General features: G+C 48.9%; 1 protein-coding gene across 1 annotated transcript; it reads left to right on the forward strand.

The window, feature by feature from the left end:
• Positions 1-809: 809 nt before the first annotated feature.
• On the forward strand, positions 810-26,256 carry LOC133354789 (iroquois-class homeodomain protein IRX-3-like). Its single transcript, XM_061571908.1, is given in 5 exon segments — positions 810-1,569; positions 1,571-1,645; positions 18,442-19,750; positions 23,717-23,771; positions 25,330-26,256. Coding segments are annotated over 5 exon segments (1,845 nt in total). The 5' UTR covers positions 810-1,218; the 3' UTR covers positions 25,385-26,256.
• Positions 26,257-27,237: the final 981 nt, after the last annotated feature.

Here is a 27,237-nt window from a genome sequence, read left to right on the forward strand (position 1 = left end):
CCAGCACCACGGCCCCCGAAACGACGATTTGTTTTTGTTTTGCACACCGCCGTGCAGAGTACTAATTTGAGGCTGAGTCGACCTAGGGGAGGCGCGGGTTCGGTTCGATAATCGTTATCGCCGCTGTTGGTGGCCGTGAGCGGGAATCGAACTCGTGTCGCAAGGTTCGTAGTGCAGCGCGCTAACCGCTGCACTACCGCTCCCCACACGCACACGCACGCGCGCGCGTGCACGTGCAGACGCAAGCACTCGCTACGTCTACTTGTGAGCTGTTATATTATTATGACGATTACAAACTCCAGAGTCTAGAAGTTCCCCCCCATCCACCCCTCTGCCCTCTCAACTCTAAACTCCACACTCGCTCAAGTCACTCACTCCATCCCCTGCAACGCCTCCTGATCCTCACCCCCCTCCTCCTCCTCCTCTCGCCTTTATCACCCCTCAACCTCGCCGCCCCCCCCACACCCACCCACCCACCCCGCCTCTCAACCAAAACCAAAGCGCCCTCTGCTCCCACCCAACACCGCTGCCCCCTCCCTATTCTCATCCCACCCCCCCCCCGAATTGCAAAGCAACAACGCAAAAAAGAACGACAGCGCGCGCGAGAGAGCGCGCGAGAGAGAGCGAGAGAGAGAGGAGGAGGAGAGTGCGGGGCTTAGCGTGGGTGCATCGAAGGTTTGAGCTTGTGTTAGCAACGGCGGTGGACCTGCGTGTGTGTGTTTTTTTCCGAGGAGGAGGAGAGGGGGGTGGTGGTGGAGGAGGAAAACGTGGTGGTGGGGGGGCATAGGAGAGAAAGAGATAGAGAGAGAGAGAGGCACACACAGAGAGAGAGAGACGCGAATATTCATTGAGTACTGCACACGCCGTAAGGATAAGGGGAAGGCATTGCCTTTTGCTCCTTATTGATTCGGCAATCATAACAATTGTCTAATCACCGCTGTCCATACATTGCCAGTCGCACTATTATTCATAGTTAGCAGTGTTCGCGCTTGAATAATAATACAACGATCAGTGAACGGAGCGGACGAAGCGACATCCACGAGAACATCAACATCATCAGCAGCAGCATCAGCAGCATCATCATCATCAGCAGCAGCAGCATCATCATCATCAGCAGCAGCAGAATCGTCATCATCATCAGCAGCAGCAGCATCATCAGCAGTAGCAGCATCATCATCATCAGCGGCAACTCTTTTTTTTAAACCATCCCAGCCAGCAATGTCCTTTTCTCAAATAACGTGTCAATACATCCCAGTAGGATCATCGGTCTCGGCACAAACTGGTGGATCTTTGTTCGTTGATCGACTGTCATCCCAAAACGCGGCATCATCAATCTCATCATCATCAGCAGCAGCAGCAGCGGCGGCGGCATCAGCAGCTTCTTCATCATCATCATCAGCAGCAGCAGCAGCGGCGACGTCGTCGTCATCATCATCATCATCCGCAGCAGCAGCGGCAGCAGCAGCGGCGGCAGCGGTGTCATCATCCCAGCAGGCAGGAGGATCGCAGTGCCGGGAGTTTCAAATGAATTCATCGGCAGCTGCCGCGGCTGTGCTGGGGTTGTACGGCTTCCCCGTACGCGGCGCAGGCGTACGGGGCCTTCCTGCCGTACACGGCGGCCGAACTCAGCGTCTTCTCGCAGTTGGTGAGTTGCACGTGTGAGCGAGTGAGTGCTGCGCGCGTCTGTCAGCCTGTGTCTGTTGTGCGTGTGTGTGGGGAGCGGTGGTGTAGCGGTTAGCGCGCTGCACTACAAACCCGGCGACACCGGGTTCGATTCCTGCGCTCACGGCCAACACCAGTGACGATTTGTCTGAACCCGTCCTGGGCCGCCCCTAGGTCGACTCAGCCTCAAGTGAGTACCTGGTGCGGTGTGTAAACATCGTAAACTAGGGAGACAAAGGCGGCCGGGCGTGGTGCTGGCCACCCACCCCCTCGTGTGCCGTTTCGGCCTTCATAGGTGTTCGCTAACAGCACTTGCCCTTACAGTCTGTTAAGGCTATACGGGGGATCTTTGTCTTTGCGTGTCTGTGTGTCACCGTAGTAGTGTCGTGGTTAGCCGCCGCACTGCGCCACGAACCCGGCGACTCGAGTTCGATTCCCGCTCACGGCGAATACCAGCGACGAATATCTGGACCGCTCCTGGGCCTGCCCTAGGTTGACTCAGCCTCGAATTGAGCAACCTGGTGCGATGTGTAAGCATCGCCACTCGGAAGACAAAGGCGGGCGGGCGTGGTGTTGACCACCCCACCCATTCGTGTGCCGTGTCGGCCTTCATAGGTGCTCGCTAACAGCACTTGCCCCAACAATCTGTTCAGGCTATACGGAGGATCTTTGTTTGTGTTGTCCGCGTGCGGACGTGCGGATGTGCGAATCGTTGGTGTGGTGGTGAGCGCACTGCGCTACGGACGCGGCCTCTCCCGAGTTCAATTCCCGCTGGTTGCGGTCTGTGAAACATCGCCAACGGGGAGACAAAGGCGGCCGGGCGTGGTGCTGGCTACTCACCGCCTCGTGTGTCACAGCTGGCGGCCTTCGTAGGCGCTGCTCGCTAACAGCACTTGCCCCCTAGAGTCTGCTAAGGCTACACGGGGGACCTTTGGATGATGTAAGAGTGGATGGAGGGTAGCGAAAAATATTCGAACCGGTCCTGGGCCTTCTCGCTCTACGCCTAGGACGTCTAAGCATCGGCACTTGGGGAGACAAAGGCGGCCGAGCGCGGTGTTGGACAAACCACACCAGCTCGTGTATTCGTAGGCGCTCGCTAGCAGCAACTTGCCCCAAACGGCCACTTGAGATCCATTACGGGGCAACTTTGCCTCTTTGTCCGTGTGTAGCTTCGTGCGGTCATCTCGTCCACAGTTTGGCTCGTGGAGCGGTGAGCGCGCTGCGTTTCGACACGAGTTCGACTCCGGCTCGCGGACCAACGGCAGTCAAGTTATGAATGTGGCCGAAGCGGTCCCACTCGGGCGACTAAATAGTTGCCTCTGGCAGAGCGTGTGCAAGTGCCGGGCACGCTGGGGAGACAAAGGCGGTCGGGCGTGGTGCTGGCCACAAGACCCCGCCGTGCCAGCCTCAATAGGTGCTCGCTAACAGCACTATTTGGCTTTGTTTGTGTAGTGCGTGGGTGATATGTGTACGTGTGTGTGTGTGGTGGTGTACAGGTGTGTATATATAAACACACACATACATACACATCTACGTGTGTGTGGTACAAACACATAATCTATACAGCTGTGTGTGCGTTGTGAGCAAAACACATTCATATATCGATGTGTGTGTATTATTTTGTGTTTGTGCATATGTGGTGTTCGCTAGCAGCACTTGCCCCAACAGTCTGTTAAGGCTACACGGAGGATCTTTGTCTTTGCGTATGTGTGGTGTGTACAGTGTTGTACATATATATTAACAAAGTGCACACGTGTACGATGATAAGAATACGTGCAATATATGTCCTACCTCTAATAATACACAAACTACTCTACGTAAAAACGCGTGTACAAACTACTAACTATATACATATTCTATATCAGGAACTTGCGCTAAAGTTTTACGACAGTTAATTAACTGACTACATATATATACTATAGACAAACATCTACACAAAAATATTCTCTGTTCACGTATTACATTGACTATTTATACACGCATCTACTAAATAGAAATGTGTGTAAACGATAGGTGTATTACGTAGAGTAGCTATGCATTCGTATATTAAATGTTTCACGTATTTGTCGAATTGCACAATATACTAGCTTGCTGCAGACGCATATACGATACTTAATAAATGTGCACGCATACACCTCCACGTGCAGCGACTAACTCGACACGTACACAAACATGCAGTTTAAATTATACCACACAGGCACACACGTTTTAATGGTACCGCAAAAGACTCACAGTTTGATTTGGCCAACATTAGGCCCGCTGCTTTTATTAATTCGCCCGTTAATAAAAAAGAAACGAAAACTCTGCAAAGTGCACATGAACTGATCACTCGGCATGTGCGAGGTTGTGCACACAGAGTCACTGTGTACGGGGGCATAGACGCAGGGAAGAACAGGAGATCTTGAGTGAGTATGTGAGTGAGTATGTGAGTGAGTATGTGAGTGAGTGAGTAAGTGAGTAGGTGAGTGAGTGGGTAGGTGAGTGAGTATGGGAGTGAGTAGGTAGGTAGGTGAGTGGGCGAGTGAGTGAGTGGGTAAGTGAGTGAGTAAGTGAGTAGGTGAGTGAGTGAGTGGGTAAGTGAGTAGGTGGGTAAGTGAGTAGGTGAGTGAGTGGGTAGGTGAGTATGTGAGTGAGTAGGTAGGTGAGTGAGTGGGTAGGTGAGTGAGTGGGTAGGTGAGTGAGTGAGTAAGTAAGTAGGTGAGTGAGTGGGTAGGTGAGTGGGTAGGTGGGTGAGTAGGTAGGTGAGTGGGTAGATGAGTGAGTATGTGAGTGAGTAGGTAGGTAAGTGAGTAGGTAGGTGAGTGAGTTGGTAAGTGAGTGAGTGGGTAGGTGAGTAGGTGAGTGGGTAGGTGAGTGACGAGGTGAATGAGTGAGTAGGTGAGTGGCGAGGTGAGTGAGCGGGTAGGTGAGTAGGTGAGTGAGTGGGTAGGTAAGTAGGTGAGTGAGTGGGTAGGTGAGTGACGAGGTGAATGAGTGAGTAGGTGAGTGGCTAGGTGAGTAAGCGGGTAGGTGAGGGTCGGTGAGTAGCAGGGTGACACTCTATACACACAGAGCGACAGTACAGTAACGTTATGCGTATATTCGATAAACAAAGTTTTTCAAAGTCTTTCAACATTATTTTACACTCAAAAATAAAGTAAAGTAATGAATAAATACACTGACATTTATGAATAATATATTCGTCTATTTACAGGTCTATATAAATTTATATAACATTAAATTTTTTTTATTTACGTAAGATTTTTTTATGTTACATTAAAACTACGCGGTACGAAATATAACGTTATTTTCAGGAGGAAATTGTCTTTGTTGACGTAGCGAATGGCGCGCGTCACGATGCGTGCATAGGATGGCGTGATAACTTACGAAGGCTGGGAACGCATCCTCGCAGCACGCGTGTTATAAGTTGTTCAACGTACGACGTTTCGATATACGTGCGAACGAAGGCTGGGGAAACGCACCGGCTTGTGGACACCCTGAAGCAAATATGAACGGAGTGGAACCAGATTGTAACTGGACGTGTGTGGGAGAAAACAATTCTTGGAAGCTTTTCGGATACCTCACGTATTGATGCGTATTCTGATTGTGACGTTCTGACAACAACGCAATGGAATGACGTGATCCCAGCGAAGTGAGACTTCACTGAGTTGGCACCCGAGTACACACAGACAAAGATCCCCCGTGTAGCCTTCACAGACTGTTGGGGCAAGTGCTGTTAGCGAGCATCTATTAAGGCCAGTGTATGCTCACACACACACTCGCTCACGTAGTTAAATTCTACGCGAATGTCCTTGTACACCCATAAACAAAATTCAAATACACACGCTGCACTAAAAACACACACGCACACAAAAACATATTACGCACCAATAAACTATTTTTTATAATGAATATATTGTTTTAAAAGTGACGCAACTCTCTATAAAAACTAATTTACGTGTGTCGTTCACTGACGGCAGATCGTGCGACGTTGAATAATTTAACGCTCAGTAAAATAAAACAATATATATACACACACAGACGGCGATCCATTTACAGATACCCCACAGATACTGTTCTTGCACTCACTTTCCCGAGCCACCACACGTCTCCCGCCAACATCTAGGCCACTCGCTGGACAATTTTTGCGCCCTCCGCTCTGCAAAGAGACACGAGACAATCGCCGCCTTCCCCAGACGACGTTCAATCCGCTCAGAGGAGACGAAGCAAAAGATGTGGCAATTTGGCGGTGGGGTATCTGTAAATGGATCGGCCTGTCCCAGTTTTCAGTTGCCGATAAAAATAAAGGAATGCGGACGTTCGATTGAATCGTTGAACACGTAGCGGCAGGCTTTCGCGGCCAATATCATCCATAATAGAGGGGTTTGTTTTGGGTCAGGTCGCGTAAATGTATAAATGTGTCGTGGAAACCCGCCACCACCCGACACAGCCAACTCTGGCTGTCGCCTGATGAAGCTAGTTGTAATTAGTGGCGAAACGTCGTTACTCAGATTGTAAATGTTGTGGCTTTGCTCTCCAACAAACCAGTGTGCTGTACTAGTACACTACACTATACACAACACAATAGACTACACTATACACTACACTACTATACACAATACACTACTATACACTACACTATACACTACACAATACACTACACAATACACTACACAATACACTACACTACTATACTATACACTACACTACTATACACTACACTATACACTACACTATACACTAGTGCTGTACTAGTATACTACACTATACACTACACTACTATACACTACACTACTATACACTACACTACTATACACTACACTATACACTACTATACACTACATGCTAGTGCTGTACTAGTGACGAATTGGCCACCTTCTGTTTACGTGACAACCCTTACTAGTTGGCTGTGTCGGGTGGTGGAGGGTTTAACGACACATTTATATATCTACGCGATCTAACCCAAAAAAACACCCCTACTATGGACGATTTAATCGTCATCGCGGCCACGGCGGATACGGTGGCGACAAACGCGCGCGGCGTTTGGAGGGGAAATCGCATTTCTTCCGAGATAGCCAATGCACCACTAAGTAGTGTCCTCGCCCGAAACGTCACACTGCTGTACGTACGCACGTACGGAGCTGATGTGAAGGAGCTGCTGGGTTTAGGGGGTGGACGAATTGACCATACTTCACCACGCGAGCCATTGGCGGGGCGGTGGAGGCTGCGGGGAGCTTAGACGCGGAAGCATAGAAGACACAGTACAACGAAAAATTCGGCACGCACGGTCGCCTATGAAGGGAAATTGGTGTATATCCATGCGCCAGGAGGGTTAGTAGTGCCGTTGGTGAGTTGGTGAGTGAGGAGGCGAGTTAGTGAGTGAGTAGGTGAGTGAGTGGGCGAGTAGGTGAGTGAGGTGATTGAATAAGTGAGTGAGTAGGTAAGTGAGTAGGTGAATGAGTGGGTATATTAGTAGGCGAGTGAGGAGGTGAGTGGGTGAGTGAGTAGGTGAGCGAGTGAGTGAGGAGATGAGTTAGTGGGTGAGTGAGTAGGTGAGTGAGTGAGTGAGTAGGTGACTGAGTGGGTGAGTGAGTCGGTGAGTAAGTAGGTGAGCGAGTGATTAGGTGGGTGAGTAAGTAGGTGAGTGAATAAGTGAATAAGTGAGTAGGTGAGTGAGGAGATGAGTGAGTAGGTGAGGGAGTAGGTGAGTGAATGACTGAGTAGGTGAGTGAGGAAATAAATGCGTAGGTGCGTGAGTGAGTGAGTAGGTGACTGAAGAAGTTAGTAGGTGAGTGAGCGGATGAGTGAGTGAGGAGGTGAGTGAGTAGGTGAGTGGGTAGGTGAGTCAGGCTCGCTTGCAATCAGCGCACCGTCGACACGGAGCGAGGCACACGTGGGGTAGAGGACGTGACGCGCTCGGGCTAAACGGCGTCACTCGAGCTGTCCGGAAAGCTCGCTACGGCTCCATATGTGGGAGGGGAGGGGGTGATGATGGTCGATAAATTAATAACTATTTATATTTTATTTGACCAGGTAAGGCCCACTGAGCTATATATATAAAAAATAACTATCTTTTTTTTTTAGCAATCTGGCCACAAATGAGAGCTCAACGAAGTGACGTATTGTCATCGTGTGGGCATTTATAGCAGGCCGGTAGCCAAACGAACTAAACGGGCGACGGCGAAACTCGATGTGGAGGGGGGAGGGAGCCGGATGACTCCAGTGTCCACGGAGAGAGACACGCACAGCAGGCGCGAGGGTCGGCATCGAACCCACGACCTCCTGTGTACCAGGCGAGGGAGTTAACATCTCCTAGCCACCGTGATGATGATGATGAGAGAGAGACACGCAAACTTCAAATATACAGCAGCAGGCGTCAGGGTCGGCATCGAACCCACGACCTCCTGTGTACCGGGCGAGGTAGTTAACATCTCCGAGCCACCGTGATGATGATGAGAGAGAGACACGCAAACTTCAAATATACAGCAGCAGGCGTCAGGGTCGGCATCGAACCCACGACCTCCTGTGTACCAGGCGAGGGAATTAACATCTCCTAGCCACCGTGATGATGATGATGAGAGAGAGACACGCAAACTTCAAATACACAGCAGCAGGCGTCAGGGTCGGCATCGAACCCACGACTTCCTGTGTACCAGGCGAGGGAGTTAACATCTCCTAGCCACTGGCTGATGGTCGAGGATGATGGTGTAAGCGGCGGGCGATAGATGGAACGCGTCTGAGAGTTCGTCCACGGAAGGGAGATGGAGCGACCAATATTCCGTTCCTGGACGTGTCGAGGCAGATTATGAATTGCATGGCGGGTAGCGGAAGGAGGGGTGACCTTCATCCAGCAGTGGATGGACCATAGCTGATGATGATGATGATGCGATATAAACAAGACAAAATTTAACCCGTACCCGAATAGCCTTCAAACAGACTGTTGGGGCAAGTGCTGTTCGCGAGCACTTGTGAAGGCCGGCACTTTGACACACGAGGGTTATGGATGGTCGCCACCACGCCCGGCCGCCTTTGTCTCTCCCAGTGGCGACGTTTCGCAACACCCATCAGCACGTACTCGTTCAAGGCTGAGTCGACCTAGGGGTGAGGCCCGGGACGGGTTCAGATGTAAACGTTGTACATAAACGCACTCGCTGGACGTGAAACACGCTGAGCGAGAGAGAGAGAGAGATCGCTGTGGTTAGCAGGGAATGGATTTGAGACAGCAACATAAAAAAACACTGAAAATATTTTACTGATGTGATCATAGACGCGGCCGTGTGGGGTGGTGGGGGGGAGAATACGTAATATTTGATTATTTAACGTGTATTTTTTTTATTGCATGTGTTTAAATGTGAATGTTAGCAACAGTTAACTATTTTTTTTACCCACGTCTACTCTTACTAATTGTCTCAATGGCAGTGCGGTGTCATTATCGCGCAGTGGAATTCGGTTATTGTTTATCAGTGAGCAAACAGATATGGACGTGGTATATATATATATGTGTGTGTATTTCTAATATCAACAACCACAAAAAAAAAATAACGAACGTGGATTGACCAACGTTCCGGGCACCGGCCTTTACACACGCGCGCGCGTAACGTGGAATTGCCACTCTTCACTTGCGTGTGCAAACATCGCGATGAGTGGTGGCGCAGCGGTTAGCGCACGCGGCCACGGCGATTGACGCCTTCACCGGTAGCCTTCCTCCCTCACAAAATCCGCATTGACCAGCGCGGTGAAGTATGGTCATTAACACCCCCCACTCTCCTCCCCCCCACTCTCCCCCCCTCCCCCCCCCCATAATTGACACGGCAATGAGAGGCCTTCATCCAGCAGTGGATTTATAAAAACTTTCGGTGTTTTTTTTTCAATTGATTATCCCCGTGTACATTGTTATAATATATGAATACAGGTTTTGCGCGTGTAAACAAAAACAATGTTGATAGTATTAGTGGAAATAATTGAATAATAATACTGCCGTTGTATTAATTCCAGCTGCACACATATACACATACTAATACATAGTTGAACTCGACATTTACATTGGTGTAACATTGTAGTCTTCAGTTTTTATTTTTTAAAAGTCGTGTTGCTTATGTATATACACGTAGACAAATTGTTTAAATTAAGTAAAAGCCTCCTTTCCGAGAAATGTTATGTTATTGCTGTGTGTGTGTATATATATTCTAGATTTGAAGTTTTCGTGACTGCAAGAATTCATACTCTTTGGTTCTTTCGGTAAAGTCACGTAGGTGAAAAATTAAAATAAAGTGTGTATATATATTTATGATATCAACGTGCACCTAGCCTGGCACAAGCGCCGTGGTGACGTCACCGCCGCTTAGTGGCGAATGGCGGCTGTTGTTGTTGTTGTTTTTGATGTGACAAAAAAATATCCCTGCCTCATGCTGTAGCTATATGAGGTTTTAAATTAGAGTTCATATTAGGCTATAATAATGTGGAATACATGTTCATTGGTTTATATGGCCGAGATCAAATTTCCCATAAAGTGTAAAGGATTTCAACCCACTGAACTAGACGTGGTTATGTATATAGATACACGTATACTGTAACCACCCGTTCTGCATTGCTTATGTTTCGTTAAAACCATATATGGATAGATGTTCGTGGAACAGCGATTAAACGCACAGCTATTACATTATCCGCATACGTAAATAATTGATTGTAGATACGAGTAATGTTTGGTGGACACAATTGGGGATGCCTTCATCCAGCAGTGGATAAAGAATGGGCCGTGGTAATTCCTGTACGTGATCATCTGCTATTGACACATACCAGCCTATAGCACCGTTAGGCGTATAATGATCACGTACCATGTTGTATATGGTTACAATTATCTACTGTAGATACATTTATAATCATGCTGTATAGTCAAATGCATAGCATGATACTTTATTTCGCAAATAAGTTTTGCTGGCTGGCTGGAGGGATGGACGAACGGCCACCTCCAAAGGATATGCTGCTTATTGTTATATAACTAAAAGTATCTACAGTGGCATTGCGAATCTACTGCTGGATGAAGGCCTTCTCTCGCCGTGCGGGTCGTGATACGCGTGTTGTTTTGTTTATAGTTTGACCATACTTCACCACGCTGGGCAATGCGCCTTCGTGAAGCGCTGCAAGAAACGTCACTCGTCATGATCGCGAATCTAACATCTCACGTCGCCTCGTGGTCACACAGATATAGCGTCGCGAACAACAACAACAACATCAACAACAACAACAACCATCGTGTTACTCTGGCTCATCAGCAAGCGACTCGTGGATGGGGTTTCGTTCATTGTGGCTCTCATCAGCAGAGTCCGCGCGGCGGCATGTCAGGATCACAGTGAAGGGGTGGAGGCGGGTTTCGATGTTGGTAAGAGCACTCCACACAAACTGTGGGACCCCATTCGACTAGGTATGATGATATACAGAGACTGACCCATCTCGCGAGACGATACCATGCGTCCGTAATTCACAAGCGATCGCAATCGGTTGCTTAAAACTCGGTTGCGCGCAGTTGCTCGACTCGATTTTTGCGTGCGAACCGATTGGCTTCTACAGCGGCCGTCTCTGCAACCAAGTCGCGTGCAACTTGCGCAACCAGTTGCTCGCAGTGGATCGGATCGGAGCGATGTTTTATTTTATTAGTATTATTGTTGTTGTTGTTGATGAAGATAAACAGTTTGCAGAACGTAGGCCCAGAGCGCCCCAGCAACAAAGAGCACCTTCAAAGTTGTAATCGTATCAAGACCTGAATGATTCTAGTTCGTAGCGACATCTTGAGAAGACAGAGAGGGGGGCGTGTGTGTGTGTGAGATGATGATAAGGAGCGGTAGTGTCGTGGGTTAGCGCACTGCGCTACGAACACCCCACCACCCACCACCCTACCTACCTCCACCAAGTTCGATTCCCGCTCACGACCGAAATAATGAACAGTGGCGAGTAATATTTGTAGCGGGCCCGGGCCTCGCTTAGGTCGACTCAGCCTTAAATGAGTGCCCGACGCGGTGTGTAACGCATTAGCGCTGGGAAGACAAAGGCGGCCGGGCGTCGTGTTATTCACCGACACGCCGGGCTTACATAAATAGGTGCTCGCTCACAGCACTTGCCCCAACAGTCTGTTAAGGCTATAAGGGGGATTTTCGTCTTTGTCGAGCGATGTGTGTGTGTGTGTTGCGTGTGTGACATGTGTAGATGCCAGCTATCGGCACTCGCCGCTCCCCCAACAGCCTGTGAAGGCTGTGTTACAGCTGTCGGAGGGGGATGTTTGTCCTCCTCTGTGTGTCGCGCTTTTGGGGCCGAGTGCCGTTCCGATAGACCGTCTGTTGCCGCCCGCCAGAAGCAACCGGTTTGCCGCGAGCAAAGTTGCTCGCAGCAAAGTTGCCCGCAACAAGCAGGGCTCGCAGAGAAAGGGTCCTGCCGTGCGTGCAGGCTACGATGCGCTTGTCCGGTCTTCCGCTCTGGAAATCGCGCAAGTTTAATCAGCGCCCGAACCGCGACCGCTTTGTCCACATCTCAGCGAGCTGTTGCACAACTTGGGGAATCGATTCAACTCCTTTGGAATCTAACGTGTTGCGCGACCACGCGTTGACAACAGAGGCCGCGGTTCCAAACACGTCTGGGAAGATTTTAAAGTCGAAGTCGAGTCTGTGTCTCCTGCGAGCAACCGGTTGATTCAGTTGCACGCGAGACGAGTCGCATGCAACTTGCCGAGGTGTAAACCCACGAACTTATTCTGCTGGGAAGAAGAAAAAAACCACTGAAAACGAAATACGACAAGAAGGCTGACACGTGGAATGTACGTACATATTATGATGATATACTTTACATTTTTGGGTGGTAAAACAAATACGTTATTGTTACGTATTTGTATCATTCATTCGGGAGGGGGGCATGTATAGTATCGTTGCCACGCCATTTGTGGCGGTTGAGAGTCTGGTCTGGTGTTGTTTGAAACCCCAAAGCACCTTTTGGCTCACGTTGTTTTAAAATCTGTTGCTGCTGATGATGATGATGATGACGATCATCATCACCGCCATCGTCACGTCACATCAACGGTGGTGTCTGTGATGGCGACATTTTGTCTGTGGGACATTTCTAATAATCCGATTTATCATCATTCAAAATGTGTAGATATATATGCATCACATATATATATATACAAAACAATTGTGTATATATGTGTATATGCGTTGGGGATTGTAAACGTCGATAGCATACACAACACACTCGCACATGTATGCAAATATATTTTATTACTCACGATTGTAACGTGAACTAACTAACCCCAAACGCTTTAATATATTAATAGATCACGGATACATGTTTTCAGCAACAGCATCAGCAGCATCAACAGGAGCAATCAACACCGTCGTGATCAGTACGAGCAGTACCCATCATCATCAGCAGCAGCATCATTATATCCATCATCAACACGAGTTCTCATGGCAACCATCATCATCATCTGCGCCGGAGTAAAATGCGTGGTGGCCCGGTATGGGAATCCAACTCAAAAAATCTCTACTCGATACATCGGGTCTACAGTGTGTTTTGGCGACACTGCGTTGCGATCACCAAACTATCTGAGTTCGATTCTCGCTCACGGCTAACATCAGTTTGCGAGTGATACCTGAAACGGGCCTGCCTGGATCACCCTCATTCCCCGCTACCTGCCCGTAACGACCAGAGTGGTGAAGTATGGTCGAACAATGATTCCCCCGTGACCAACACGGCGTGGTAGGAGAGCCGATGGTTATTGTATTGATTTTACCACGGTACTGATGAACACAAATATATGAACGTAATTTAGTCAAATGTTATTAACTTCAGATCAGTATGCCTTACGCGCGTGTATTTTAGACTTAAATAATATCACTCTTTCGGTGAAACTTCCTAAACATCGTTTTTATAAAAACGACCAATTCATACGGTTACATGCAAATCGTGTGTTTTGTATGATGATGACGATGATCTGTCCCGGAAACGTTTTAAAAACTAACAAAAAACATTATTTCCAAATAATTTCCAATAATGTTTTGTTCTTTTTTGTTGGAATTCCGAAAGAGTTGAACGGCCGAAACGTTGATTCGGTTCCGTTCGCGGCACGCAGATCGAACGGACGAACACGCAAAATGATAACGACACGAGGCCCATCGCCTGTGAACCGAGTAACTCGCCTCTAGTGGAGTGTGACGCTAAAGCCGACGCAAAGCGAGCAAAAAGCTCTGTTGACAGCGCTTTGTTAATAAGCGCAACACATTGTGTGCGGTAGTGTAGCGGTGAGCGCGCTGCACTACGAACTTGGCGACCCGGGTTCGATTCCCGCTCACGGCAAACACCAATGACGATTATCTGAACCGGTCCTGGGCCTCCCCTAGGTCGACTCAGCCTCAAATGACTACCTGGTGCGTGGTGTAAACATCGCCGCTAGGGAGACAAAGGCGGTCGGGCGTGGTGCTGGCCACCCACCCCCTCGTGTACCGTTCCGGCCTTCATAGGTGCTCGCTAACAGCAATTGCCCCGACAGTCTGTTAAGGCTATACGGGGGATCTTTATCTTTGTATATATATATGTAAATGGTGCCGACGTTTTTGGTTAGTGCCCATAATTCAGAGACTACGTTCGCTTTACAAAGGGACAAATAAAACTACCCGATTTCATGCAGTTGGGGTAAGTGCTTCTGAGCGATCCAGAACCACGCCCGGCCGCCTTTGTCTTTCCCACACCCCACCCCTCGTCCCTCCCCGTACTATACATTTCCATCGTGTTGATTTTTCCATCGTGTGGAAATGTATAGCGGCCGAATACTCGAAACGCTTGACGTTGATTCTAAATGCGGAGGGAAACATCGGAGGACCCGGAGAAAAATCCACGCGATCACGTGGAGAGAGAGACACGCAAACTCCAAATATACAGCAGCAACAGGCGTCAGGCTCTGGATCGAATCCACGACCTCCTGTGTACCAGGCGAGGTCGTTAACATCTCCTAGCCACCGTGATGATGATGAGAGAGAGAGAGAGACACCGCAAACTACAAATATACAGCAGGAGACGTCAGGTCCTGGATCGAATCCACGACCTCCTGTATACCAGGCGAGGTAATGAACATCTCCTAGCCACCGTGATGATGATTAGAGAGACACCGCAAACTCCAAATATACAGCAGCAGACGTCACGGTGTGGTACGAGTTCACGACCTCCTGTATACCAGGCGAGGTAGTTAACATCTCCTAGCCACGGTGATGATGATGACGATGAGAGAGACACCGCAAACTCCAAATATACAGCAGCAACAGGCGTCAGGGTCTGGATCGAACCCACGACCTCCTGTATACCAGGCGAGGTCGTTAACATCTCGTCGCGCTGTTAAGCTAATCACCGCGCCACCGCTCCCCTAATGCACACACGCACGCACACTCAGTACATGAAGGTGGGGAGGGGGACGCAGCGTTAAGTAACAATAACAATTTAAATGGGCAATTTGACCCCATTAGCGGACTATTAGCGTGGCCAGAGCAAACGAAAGGGGCGACTCGAACTCGGCACGCACCACCCAACGATTCGTCTGTGACGTGAAACGAAGAAGCATCGTCGTCATAATCATCATCATCGTCCTCGTCGTAGACGGACATGATCTATCCACTGCTAGACGATGGCCTCCCCCAACAAAGAGGTCCCTTGCCGTCTCACACGATCCCTGCGGATGCAACGAATCCGCCCAGCAGTCGCGCACGTGCTGATTCCATCGCTCCATCTCTCACGGTGTACATGCGCGGACGCTGTCTGTCTCGCTGTCTCGCTGTCTCTCTATCTCTCGCTGTCTCTCGCTGTCTCTCTGTCTCTCTTTCTGTCTCCCTCTCTGTCTCTCTGTCTGTCTCTCTCTCTGTCTCTCTGTCTGTCTCTCTCTCTGTCTCTCTGTCTCTCTGTCTCGCTGTCTCTCACTGTCTCTCATTGTCCCTGTCTCTCTCTGTCTCTCTGTCTTTCTCGCTGTCTCTCTGTCTTTCTCGCTGTCTCTCTGTCTCTCTGTCTCTCTCTCTCGCTGTCTCTCACTGTCTCTGTCTCTCTGTCTCTCTCGCTGTCTCTGTCTCTCTGTCTCTCTCTTTCGGATGCGTTCCACTCCTCGTCTAATCGAGGGCGACCGATCAACTTGCGCCTTGGTCTCAGTGCAGTCGTGTATTATATACTGTACCTATAGCCGGCACCGTCAACAACATACACAGCAAAGTGAGGCATCAAAAATATATATTTAATAAAAATATAAAATCAAAACAAATCGTTTATGGAACTGTTAAGGGAAGGGTAACGTGATGGGACAATTCGGCTTTGGCACGTCACGGCTAACGGGATGGATGATGGCGCCGGTGTTCGAGACTAACGACGGAGCGCAAGCCCAAGGAGGGAGCAGCAGCAACAACAACAACAAACAACAACAAACAACAGCAAAACGCCCGACAGGACATCCGCCGCGGAGATGGAGCGACAGATCGCCACGAATTCAGGCGGACGCTGAATGAATCGATCGCGAGAGCGCGTGGGAGGCGAGCAGACAGCTTGCAAGATAGATAGAGAGACAGATGGACACTCATCCAGCAGTGGATACATCATGGCTGTTGGTGATGATGATGATGATCACGAAAGCCCGTGGCGGGTTTTTCGTCCGCTTTCAATCGACTTCATCGTCACACTCCACCGGAGACGATTTTCTTGCTTGTTACCGACACAAGCGAGCGCTGTGCACGTGCAAGCACCCCTCGTGTGCCGCGTCGGCACATTCACAAGTTGCCGCTGCTGCTGCTCGCTTACAGCACTTGCCCCCACCCCAAAAAGTCTGTCGAGGCTACACGGGGGATCTTTGTCTTTGCGAGAGAGAGAGAGGAGTGTTGGGCGGGAGACTTCGAGCTGTGATGTGGAACTTGAGGCTGAGCGCTGCCCCCTATCGAGCGGCAACGGATAAACTTCGCAGCCGGAGACTTTTTTGGGGACGCAAATTCGGAATGCGAGAGCCTCGATGGCATCGCTACCAGGAGGTTGGTGGATTGTCCCAGCCTCCGTCGAGAAGAGAACTAGAATTTACACGTGGCGCGATGGTTCTTGTCTGTGTGCGCGTGTGTGGTGCGTGGGGAGCGGTAGTGTAGCGGTTAGTGCTACGCTGCGCTACGAACCTGGCGACCCGGGTTCGATTCCCGCTCACGGCCAACACCGGTGACTATTTTTTTGCACCGGGCCTGGGCCTCCCCTAGGTCGACTCAGCCTCAAATGAGTACCTTGTGCGATGTCGCCACCAGGGAGACAAAGGCGGCCGGGCGTGGTGTTGGTCACCCACCCCCTCGTGTGCCGTGCCTGGCCTCAATAGGTGCTGCTACTCGCGAAAAGCAACTTGCCCCAACAGTCTGTTACAGGCGAAACAAAAAAAAGTGGGGCCATGTAACATCATGATAAAGGGCCATTGTCTAAAACGTCACCTTTTATTTTTTTATTTCGTGTTATTGACGCACGCGTTTAGTTTTATCCATAAAACGGAACGCGTGCTTTGACCAAGAACAAAAAATAAATTGCAACAAAATATATAGTTCAACATTTGTACGGCACATCACGCGGTTATATCTTCGCGAGCACAGAGTTTCTGCCCTTGGAGACGGAGCGATGAAACCGGCACGCGCGACGGATCGTTGAATCACGAAACGTTGTAAGGGGGGGGGGGGGGGGGGTGATGGTGGCGACTTGGGGGCAGTGGGGCAGGGTGATTGAGGAATTCATTCAGCAGTAGATAGACCATGGCTGGATGATTCACTACGATTGCCCAACTGAGGGCATTTTTTTATTTGTCTCGCCACTTGAACCGGTAACCGTGGAAGCGAATCGCTCCTCGCTTTGCTACGCTAATTGATCAAAGCGCGCCGTCTGCTGATATCAAAGAATGACGTTAAAGACTTCAGAAGTATGTTTGTTGTTGTTGTTGTTATTCGCTCGCGTAGGGCATTATGGTCCTGCGATCGCGTTTCAGTGCGTTAAGCTGTGCGGATTTGGTTCAATGAAGGCCGTCGTACTTTAAAGAGGTGATGGATTCCAATGGTCCCACGTTTGGTTAAATCAAGGATGGTATTGAGGCGAATGTGCCCTCGTGATGATGACAATGACGATGATGTTGGTGTCTCTAACATCGATGAGGATGATTATGATGTTAACGATGATACCACAAATGAAGATGAAGACGCTGATGATGATGATGATGCCACTCATGATGATACTGATGCTGCGATAAATGACGACGATGATGAATCAATAGATCACTGTTGATTATGGTGGTGATCAATTCCTAGATCAATTATGATAATGATGCCAATTACGATGATGATGATGATGATGATAATCATGTTGACAATTTTTAAAAACGCCAATTATTTACGAGGATCATTATGCCATCAACGATACTAATGACGACACCAATCATAACAATTACGAATACATCAATTATATTGATGACACCGATGTCATCAATTATAATATTGAGACCAATTATAATAATGATGATGATGATGCCGCAAATTCTAATATTGACACCAATTACCATCATCACCATCATGGTGCTTCTGACATCACCAATTACAATGACGATGATGCCATCAATGTCAATATTGACACCAATTACGATCGTAATAATATTGATAATGATAGTGATGCTGGCCATCAATAGCAATCAATGATGAATAATATCGATAACACGGCACCACCTTGCTGTTCTTTCCCGTCTCTATCGCTCTCCCTCCCTCTCTCTTTCTCTCCCTACGATCCAAGGGCTCTCATTACGAGATCAAGGACAGCCCAGGATTACAGCACTCCTCCTTCCCATACCCAACAGCCGCCTACTACAGTCCCTACGGCGGCTTCCAGTACACGGACCCATCCCGTCCCAAGAACGCGACCCGCGAGAGCACGGCAACGCTCAAGGCGTGGCTCAACGAGCATCGCAAGAACCCGTACCCCACCAAGGGCGAGAAGATCATGCTGGCCATCATCACCAAGATGACGCTGACGCAGGTCTCCACGTGGTTCGCCAACGCTCGCCGGCGTCTCAAGAAGGAGAACAAGGTGACGTGGGCGCCGCGGAGCCGTAGCGACGAAGAGGGGCACTCGTGCGGCAGCGACGCCGAGGTGGACAGGAAGGAGGACGACGAGGAGGAAGAGGACGAGGAGGACGAGGCGGTGGGCGAGGAGGAGGCGGAAGAGGACGATGACGACGACGACGAAGAGATCGACTTGGAGAACATCGACATTGAGAAGTGCGAGGAGGAGGAGGACAGTGGAGACTTGAGCAGAGATGATCGCGACGGAGCGATGGAGGCCGAACTGAAGATGCGGGAGGCGGTCAAGGGACAGACTGCGCCCGGCATGAGAACGTCCCCAACGAGCTGTCTCTCCTCTGAGGCTCCGACCGCGTCCAAGCCCGGCTCTCCTACCCTGGTGGTCATGAGTCAAGGGGCACCTCAACTGCTTCGACACCACCACCATCACCAGCAGCAGCAGCATCATCAGCAAAAGAATCCCAACGTTCAGCAGCAGCAGCAGCAGCAGCAAGGTCATCGTGAGAGCCAGCCTGACCCGGTGGGTCCCGCTCGGCCAAAAATCTGGTCGCTTGCCGAAACTGCCACCTCCCCGGATAGCCCGCGACGGTCTCCCAGCAGCGTCACGCAGCACACGTGCGGCCAGATCGGCGGCCCCTCGGCCTATCTCTACAGTCCAGCGGCGGCAGCAGCCATCCTTTGTAGCAAACTTCACCAGCAAAGTCCTCAGCACAACCACCACCAGCACCAGCAGCAGAATGGGCTTCACCACCACCACCACCACAACAACCACAACAACCACCACCATCAAACTCAACACCACCACCACCACCAAGGCCATCAGCAGCAGCAGCACCATCAGCAGCAGCAGAGTTTCCTGTTGAGGCAAGCTGAATTTTTGGGCATTGCGAGTCAGCGAGGTGGCACGGGAGTGGTCGCAGCGGCGGCAGCGGCGGCGGGGTTTGTCGGCGTGGGTGTCAACGCGACGAGCAGCGTCTACCAGACGCCCAGCAACAGCCTCCAGTTGACCAGGGCTGCCCAAGGTGAGATTGATCACACGGCCGAGGCACGGTTTGTCTTTGGACATCTTACGAGAAAAATAAAAAAAAACTCACAGAGCTGCATTAGCTCATCTGGATTCCCTCCACTGTAATCAATATTCTGGTGCAGATTTTTGTTTTCTCACTGTCGTTGCTTGCGTGGCTCTGAGCTGTGTTTGTTCGATTGTCCGACGTTTTGTGCCACCACGTCTCGCGGGAGCTTCTCCGAAACGTTGAATGATTTTTTTCTTCCGTTCCCGAAAAATGCTTTCCGGCACGTGGTGCGAAACGTCGGACAATCGCGGTGGGAAGCACGCGGCGCGAGGCGGAAATGAATGCAAGCCGTAAACACCCCGAGGGATGTTTGCATGTGTGTGTGTGTGTTGGACTTCTTTCGCACCGTATGTAGCCAACCGTGCTAATCAGAGTTGCCGTAGGAAGGAAAACAAACGCAACACAAAAAAAGCAGTTCTAAAGAAATGAGGTTTCAACCGAGACGATGATTATTTATAAGCGGAATAGCTCCCAGTGGGTTCCTCATATCGGAAGGAAGAGCGTTCCAGACGGCCACAGGAGCGGCCCATCTTAGAACGGGCTCGTGGCTGCCGACGATGTCGCAAGATAGCTGGGACAGAAGTTCGTGGAGTTTGTGGTTTAAATTGGTTTGAACACTTGCAAGTATAACAAACAGTGATGATACATATGAAATAATAATGATAAAAAACGACAAATGCTTACTTCCACGTGTGTTTAAAGTAGCATTATTTACAGACAGTTATTGATAAAAAAAGCTGGATGAAGACCTCCCCATGGCCGTGTCAGTGGCATGAGTTGTTTGTCCATACCTCACCACGCCGGTTGGCACGCGTTGGTAAGGTGGGGGGGGGGGGGAGTACAACCAACAGTGGCTGTCCTATGGATATGATGCAGCCTCACCATAGAAATGTGCAATTTCCTATAGTGTCTAGATAGGATAACAGCATTTTAAACAGACTTAAAGCAAAAGGTAAAAACACGTATTTCCAGGATAAGTTTACATACAGCCTTGCGTTTGATGATATTAAACAAAGACACTGATTAAAAATAAACGTTTTCAAATAAATGTAAAGATTCAGAGTATATCCTTGGCGTGCCCGTACGATTAATCTCCATCATCGCCGAACCTCTCCGACTGAGCTGCTGATCACAAAACAACTCAGTTCGACTCTGGTTAGCGGTCAATGCGTAGGCTATTACCAAAATATCCCGTGCACTATGGAGGGCAGTAAATACCTTCTCGCGAACCTCAGGGTCTCTCCAACAATCAGTTGCCCATCGAGAGCCAGAAACCAAAATCCTATTGCCCAAAATATAAACGAAACTATTCTACATTTTTTTTCTCTAGATTTGAAGCTTTCGTGACTGCAAGGATTCATACTCTTAGGTTTTTTCGGTAAAGTCACGTAGGTAAAAAATGTAATTACAATTAATAAAAGTAATAATAGAAATAAAATTAAATAATAAATCACCGACGTTTCGGAGGCAACACAAGTCTCCGTCATCAGGTGGGACCTTCACAACTAGATTTACTGTATCAAGTTTTTTTTTTACTTTCATTAATAAAAAAAAAATTACCTACGTGACTTTACCGAAAAAACCTAAGAGTATGTATTCTACATTTTACCTGGTAGCTCAACGAAATGGGCTTATCATCACTTGAAATGTCACAGCAGTCGAATGCTCTAAACTCGTGTTTCTAAACGTGGATAGAAAACACCGGAAGACCTGGAGAGAAAAACATTTAATGTAGTAGTTTTCATTTATTTTATTTTGTCACCTGCGTGACTTCACCGAAAAAAACAAAGAGTATGAATTCCTTGCAGTCACGAAAGCTTCAAATCTAGAATTAAATCCGAACGCCACCACGGGGAAGAGACAGAGAGACATGCAACCATCCCCCCCTCTACCCCCACCGCCAAAAATACAGGAATCGTCAGGGTCTGGATCGTACACCAGAACGGAGTGTAGTTGACATATTCTTAGGTTTTTTCGGTAAAGTCACGTAGGTAAAAACATTAAAAAGTAAAATAAAATAAAAATCACGACGTTTCGGAGGCAACACAAGCTTCCGTCTTCAGGTGGTACCGTCACAGCCACGACAGCTGTATCAAGTAAATGAGAGATTGCAGGAGCTACCACTCCGTTTATATAATGGTTGGAGAAGGTAGTTGACATCTTGCCATCGTGTTGCCTCCAATCCACGACGGGGACTGAGCGCGTGCAAGACGGGGCGTGATTCGCTGCTACGATGCGATCTTGTGCGTGCTGCTTTATTAATGTTCATTGCGTCACTCTTAACGAGAGTTTAGCATCGTGTGGAGAGGTCACGAGAGATGAAGGAGAGGTCCCAGCAGAACCGACAGTGAAGGAGGCATTCGAACACACAGTCGCAACCTCCCGGCCACTTTCTCGCAAGTCCCACAGAACCTACGACACCTGGCAAGCCTCCGGGTTGTTGGATCGCGCGTACGCGTGATATACGAACACGGGGGGGGGGGGGGGGGCTTAGGCCTCTCGCTTTGCTCTTTCTTTCGAGATGCGACCGACTTCGGCCGCGTTCGGAGCGATTATTGGCATCGGCTTTGTGTCATTGGTAGCAGCGTTCAACGTTGGCTCCACATTAAATTGGAATACCCTCGTTATTCTTCTTGGTTCTTTCGGTAAAGTCACGTAGAAGGGAAGTAATAAAATAATAAAAATAAAACATAATACAATAATTCTCACGACGTTTCGGCCACAACGCAAGCAGCCGTCCTCAGGTGAAAACTAGGTCCGTCGAGGCGACAGACTCTGTCGCCTCGACGGACCTGGTTTTCATTTTATTTTATTGTGTTTTATTTTTATTATTTTATTACTTCCCTTCTACGTGACTTTACCGAAAGAACCAAGAAGATGAATCCCTGCAGTCACGAAAGCTTTAAATCGAAACTCTCGTTATTATTATGCTTCAACAATCGACGCAAATTTCCATTGTATAACGTTGATTTCAGATTGTAAAAGTGTTTTTTTATGTTTTTAAATCAATAAACAGCTCAAAGGAAAGTTATAATAAATAGGCACGCGTCTACTGCTCGTAAGCGATTCGTCCGCTTTTTATTGGCTTCGGCGTCACACTCCGCGGGAGGCGAATTACTCGGTTCACCGATTACGATGACGACGTTGACGATGTGGAACTTCAGGCTGAGTCCCGCCCTCTGTGAGTGAAACCAAATCAACCTCCGCTCAGTCGTTTCATGCCAGGACCCAGTTTTATAAATGAAATTAGATCGTCATGTTCCGTTTGTGTCATCGAAAGCATCGGCTGGGCTAACGAAATCTAAAGCTTAGCTCTTTAGCCCTTTGCAGAACGTCAGTGTTCATTTACATCAATTGTTTCTTATGCGAAAACACAATACGTGTTAAGATATGTACTGTGACAATGCACGCGGTTTCGTGTGTGTGTGTGCGCATAGACTAGATCATATCTGAATCGATCCTTCCCTATGTCGACTCAGCCTCAAACGAGTAACCTGGTGCGGTGTGTAAATATCACAACGAGAGAGAAAGAGAGACAAAGGCGGTCGGGCGCTGGTGCTGAACCACCCACCCCCTCGTGTGCCGTGCCGACCTTCATAGGTGCTGCTCGCTAACAGCACTTGCCCCAACAGTCTGCTGACGCTACACGGGGCATCTTTGTAATTGTCTGTATACTCTATATCATACCGATAGAGAGAGAACGTCGAGTGAGAGATGGAGCGATGCTAGGTGGATCGTTACATCGAATGATCATGCGAGGTGGCTTGGTGAGCCCATCGTCATGCCAGCAGCGGATTGACCGTGGCTGATGATGATGATGATACTAGTTTAAGTTACTCATGGCAAGCGGTACATCGGATTGTTTGATTTTAATAATTAACCGTGACGCGTATTTTTGTTTTGTTTCATATAAAGAATCGCTGACCAGCCCTTCAACGATGAAAACCGCGTTCCAGCCGGTGCACAGACGGTAAGCACCAATTTATTTCGAAATTTATTTCTGAATTATTCAGCTTTGTAATAACGTACGTGGTGTCCATTCGTTTACAATGGGAGAGGGGGAGGGGGGGGAGAGCGGTGGCGCAATGGTTAGCCTAACGAGGCGGCAGCTCTTCATGCGGCCACCTGAGTTCGATTCCAGTCCAAGGCTAACGAGATGTGCAGACATCGGGTCGTGGGCATCTCCCCTCCCACTTTCGCCAACCCCCTGGCGCCCTAAGCGGCGAGCTCGAAGTGCTGTCGAACAACTCGCAATACAAATTCATCCAGCAGTGGATTGACAAAAGGAGTCTAGATTCCTACCGTTGCTACTATACGCAGAAGGATTATATCAGTCATGCTATACGGCATAGCATAACTGCGGGGGGGGGGGGTGAACACGCGTCCTTAATATTGGTACAATATTCAGTACTTCTTGGTTCTTTCGGTAAAGTCACGTAGAATGGAAATAATAAAATAATAAAAATAAAACATAATGAAATAGTTCTCACGACGTTTCGGCCACAACGCAAGCAGCCGTCGTCAGGTGGAGAACGGGTGTGTCGAGAAGACAGACTCTGTCTTCTATTTTATTATGTTTAATTTTAACTATTTTATTATTTGCATTCTACGTGACTTTACCGAAAGAACCAAGAAGATGAATCCCTGCAGTCACGAAAGCTTTAAATCGAAATTTTCAGTACATTGCTGTACTTTATTAATTGCATGTACACCAACATGCAATGAAGATGCAGCTGCTACTGGGGGTGCCCCTTTGAAATGAGTCGAGATTAAGATCGAGATTTATATTTATTTATTTCACTTTACGCTTTGTAACCACCGCATCAAGCACTTGTTTAAGGCGGAGTCGACCTAGGAGAGGACCCAGCAGCGTTGCAGATAATCGGCATCTCGTACTGGTCGCAAGCGCCAATCGAGCTCAGGATCTAAGCACAGTGCGCTTACCCCTACACCATCGCTCCCCGCACGTATATATAACAAGGACAAAGATGCCCCGTATAGCCTTAACATACTTTTGGGGCAAGTGCTGTTAGCGAGCAGCACCTACAAAGGCCGGCACGACACACGAGGGGGTGTGTGAAGAACACCACGTCCGACCGCCATTGTCTCCCTAGTGGCGATGTTTACACATCGCACCAGATACTCATTTGAGGCTGAGTCGATCTAGGGAAGGCCCAGGACCGTTTCAGATAATCGTCACTTGTGTTGACCGTGAGCGTGAATCGAACTCGGGTCGCCGGTATTGTAACGCAGCGCGCTACCCGCTACACTAAACACACACACACACAAGTGCATGCTGCGTTTAAATTTGCAATGAATATTTTCCTTGGCCAGTCAACCCCCAGGAGGGGAGGGAGGAAGGGGCTGGGGGGAGTGCGAGGTGGGTTGTGGGTATTTTTCCGGAACTCAGCCCCTGGACAGCTCCGGTTAAACGTGTCATTGTGAATTGTGAAATAATTAACGCGCATTCTCTTTGTGTTTGCTTTGTCTTGTGTGTGTGTGTGTGTGTATTTTCTTTATCTTCGCAGAACTCACACTGAGTTGGATGCGTCCGTAGGACTGCCAGCGTTGTCGTCAGCCTGAAAACAAACATCAGAAATTCAAAATGGAAAGCATCCACACTCACACACACACGCGCGCGCGCACGCACACGAGAAGCAACATTTATAAAGGCACAGTGATATAAGAATAACAACATCAACACCGCAATACAGTAATACCCCGATGGCCGCGTCTCCCTTCTACGTCGTTTAGTAATTACGTCGTCACATTATTAACACCGCCACCCTCAACCCCCCCACACTTACGTCGCTGACGGCATCGTCGTCCATCCGCTCGCGTTATCTGTCGCCTTTCAGCCCCTTCGCCTCCACCACCCTCCCACTACCACGACTACTACCCTGTAAAATCGCTTCGATTTAACGTCGTTTCGATATGCGTCGTCGTCGCACATTTTCGGGAACGCATCCCCGACGTAAACCGAGGTATTACTGTACCAGTTAATGGGGGGGATAATTCAACTCGACAAACAGCGGTCTACAATTGTGTGAGCGTGTGTGTGTGTGTCTTTTGAGGTTGGTAAATATGTACATTTGTTTGCTGTGTGTAATATCGGGGAATGTAGTAGCTATTGATTGATAACGACGACGATGATGATAATGCCCTACTGTTTAATGATTTGTAATTTAAATGATAATAAATAATGATATTGTAGTCCTGGATTTATTTTAAAATGTGATCTGATTTCTCGATTTCCGATCCATCGGTTGACAATTATTGCTCTCACTGGTATTGTTACGATGGTTGTTTCTTTTTTCGCCCTGTCTGTATATAACGGTTTATAAATATATACACATATACATAGGTCACTAAAACTGTACATATTGACGCGGTGGACAATATTGTGGATGAAAATTGCCCTATATTTTTTTTAAATAAATTTAACTGACGACTTTAGACGCACGCGATCATGGAGAGGCTTTGTCAACGTCAGCGCCGCGTGACGTCATTGCGTTTTGTGTTCATGTTGTGATTTGTGTGTTTTGTTTTATACTTTCAAAAAAATGGTATCGAGAGACAGAGCACGAATCTCCAATAACGATATACGGACGTTCCAGACACGTTCATTATATTCGTGCAACTACGGACCGTATCGCACCTTTGTCTCCGGAAGTCCCTCTCGTAGTGGCGAGCGGCATGACGTCGCCACTGCCACCCATCGAATGATACAAAGATCCCCCGTGTAGCCTTCAACATACTGTTGGAGCAAGTGCTGTGAGCGATTTTGCACGGGGGGGGGGGTAGTGGCCAACACCACCCCTGCACGTCCGCCTTTGTCTCCCAAGTGGCGATGTTTACTACACCCCACAAGGTAATCGTTTTAAGGCTGAGTCGACCTAGGGGAGGCCCAGGAGCGGGTTAAGAGCATCGTCGTCACTGGTGTCGGTGGTGGCCGTGAGCGGGACTCGAACTCAGGTTCGAAGCGCAGTGCTCTAAACAGCTACGCTACCGCTCCCCGTATCTCTGCAATCACACGCAGACTCTGTCTCTCTGTCTCTCTCTCTCTCTTCCTCCGTAACTTTCGAGACATCCTGGGACTCTGCGTGATGATGATGGTCACTCACGCCCCCTACAGGACTCCTTCGAATCCCAACTTATCCTCCTCGCGTTCTTCGTAACCTCGGCTACTTTTTTGCCTTCGGGGTCTCGGGAGTGCATGAGCGAGACAACAATCGGTCTGGCCCTTGTGAGCAGCGTGCAGGCGGTGCAACTGCGTGCGCTCCCACGGACCGGTGGCGGTCGGCGGGTGCGGAGGGGTGGTGGAAGGGAGGGAGGGGGGGCATTTCATTTCTTAAACGAGGCCCCGTTGCCAGCGGGATCTGCAACAACAACAAGTGCGATTTAAAGCTTTCGTGACTGCAGGGATTCATCTTCTT

Source organism: Lethenteron reissneri, chromosome 49 (assembly GCF_015708825.2).
Source record: "Lethenteron reissneri isolate LAM-NWPU_2019-01 chromosome 49, ASM1570882v1, whole genome shotgun sequence".
Taxonomy (NCBI): Eukaryota; Metazoa; Chordata; class Hyperoartia; order Petromyzontiformes; family Petromyzontidae; genus Lethenteron; species Lethenteron reissneri.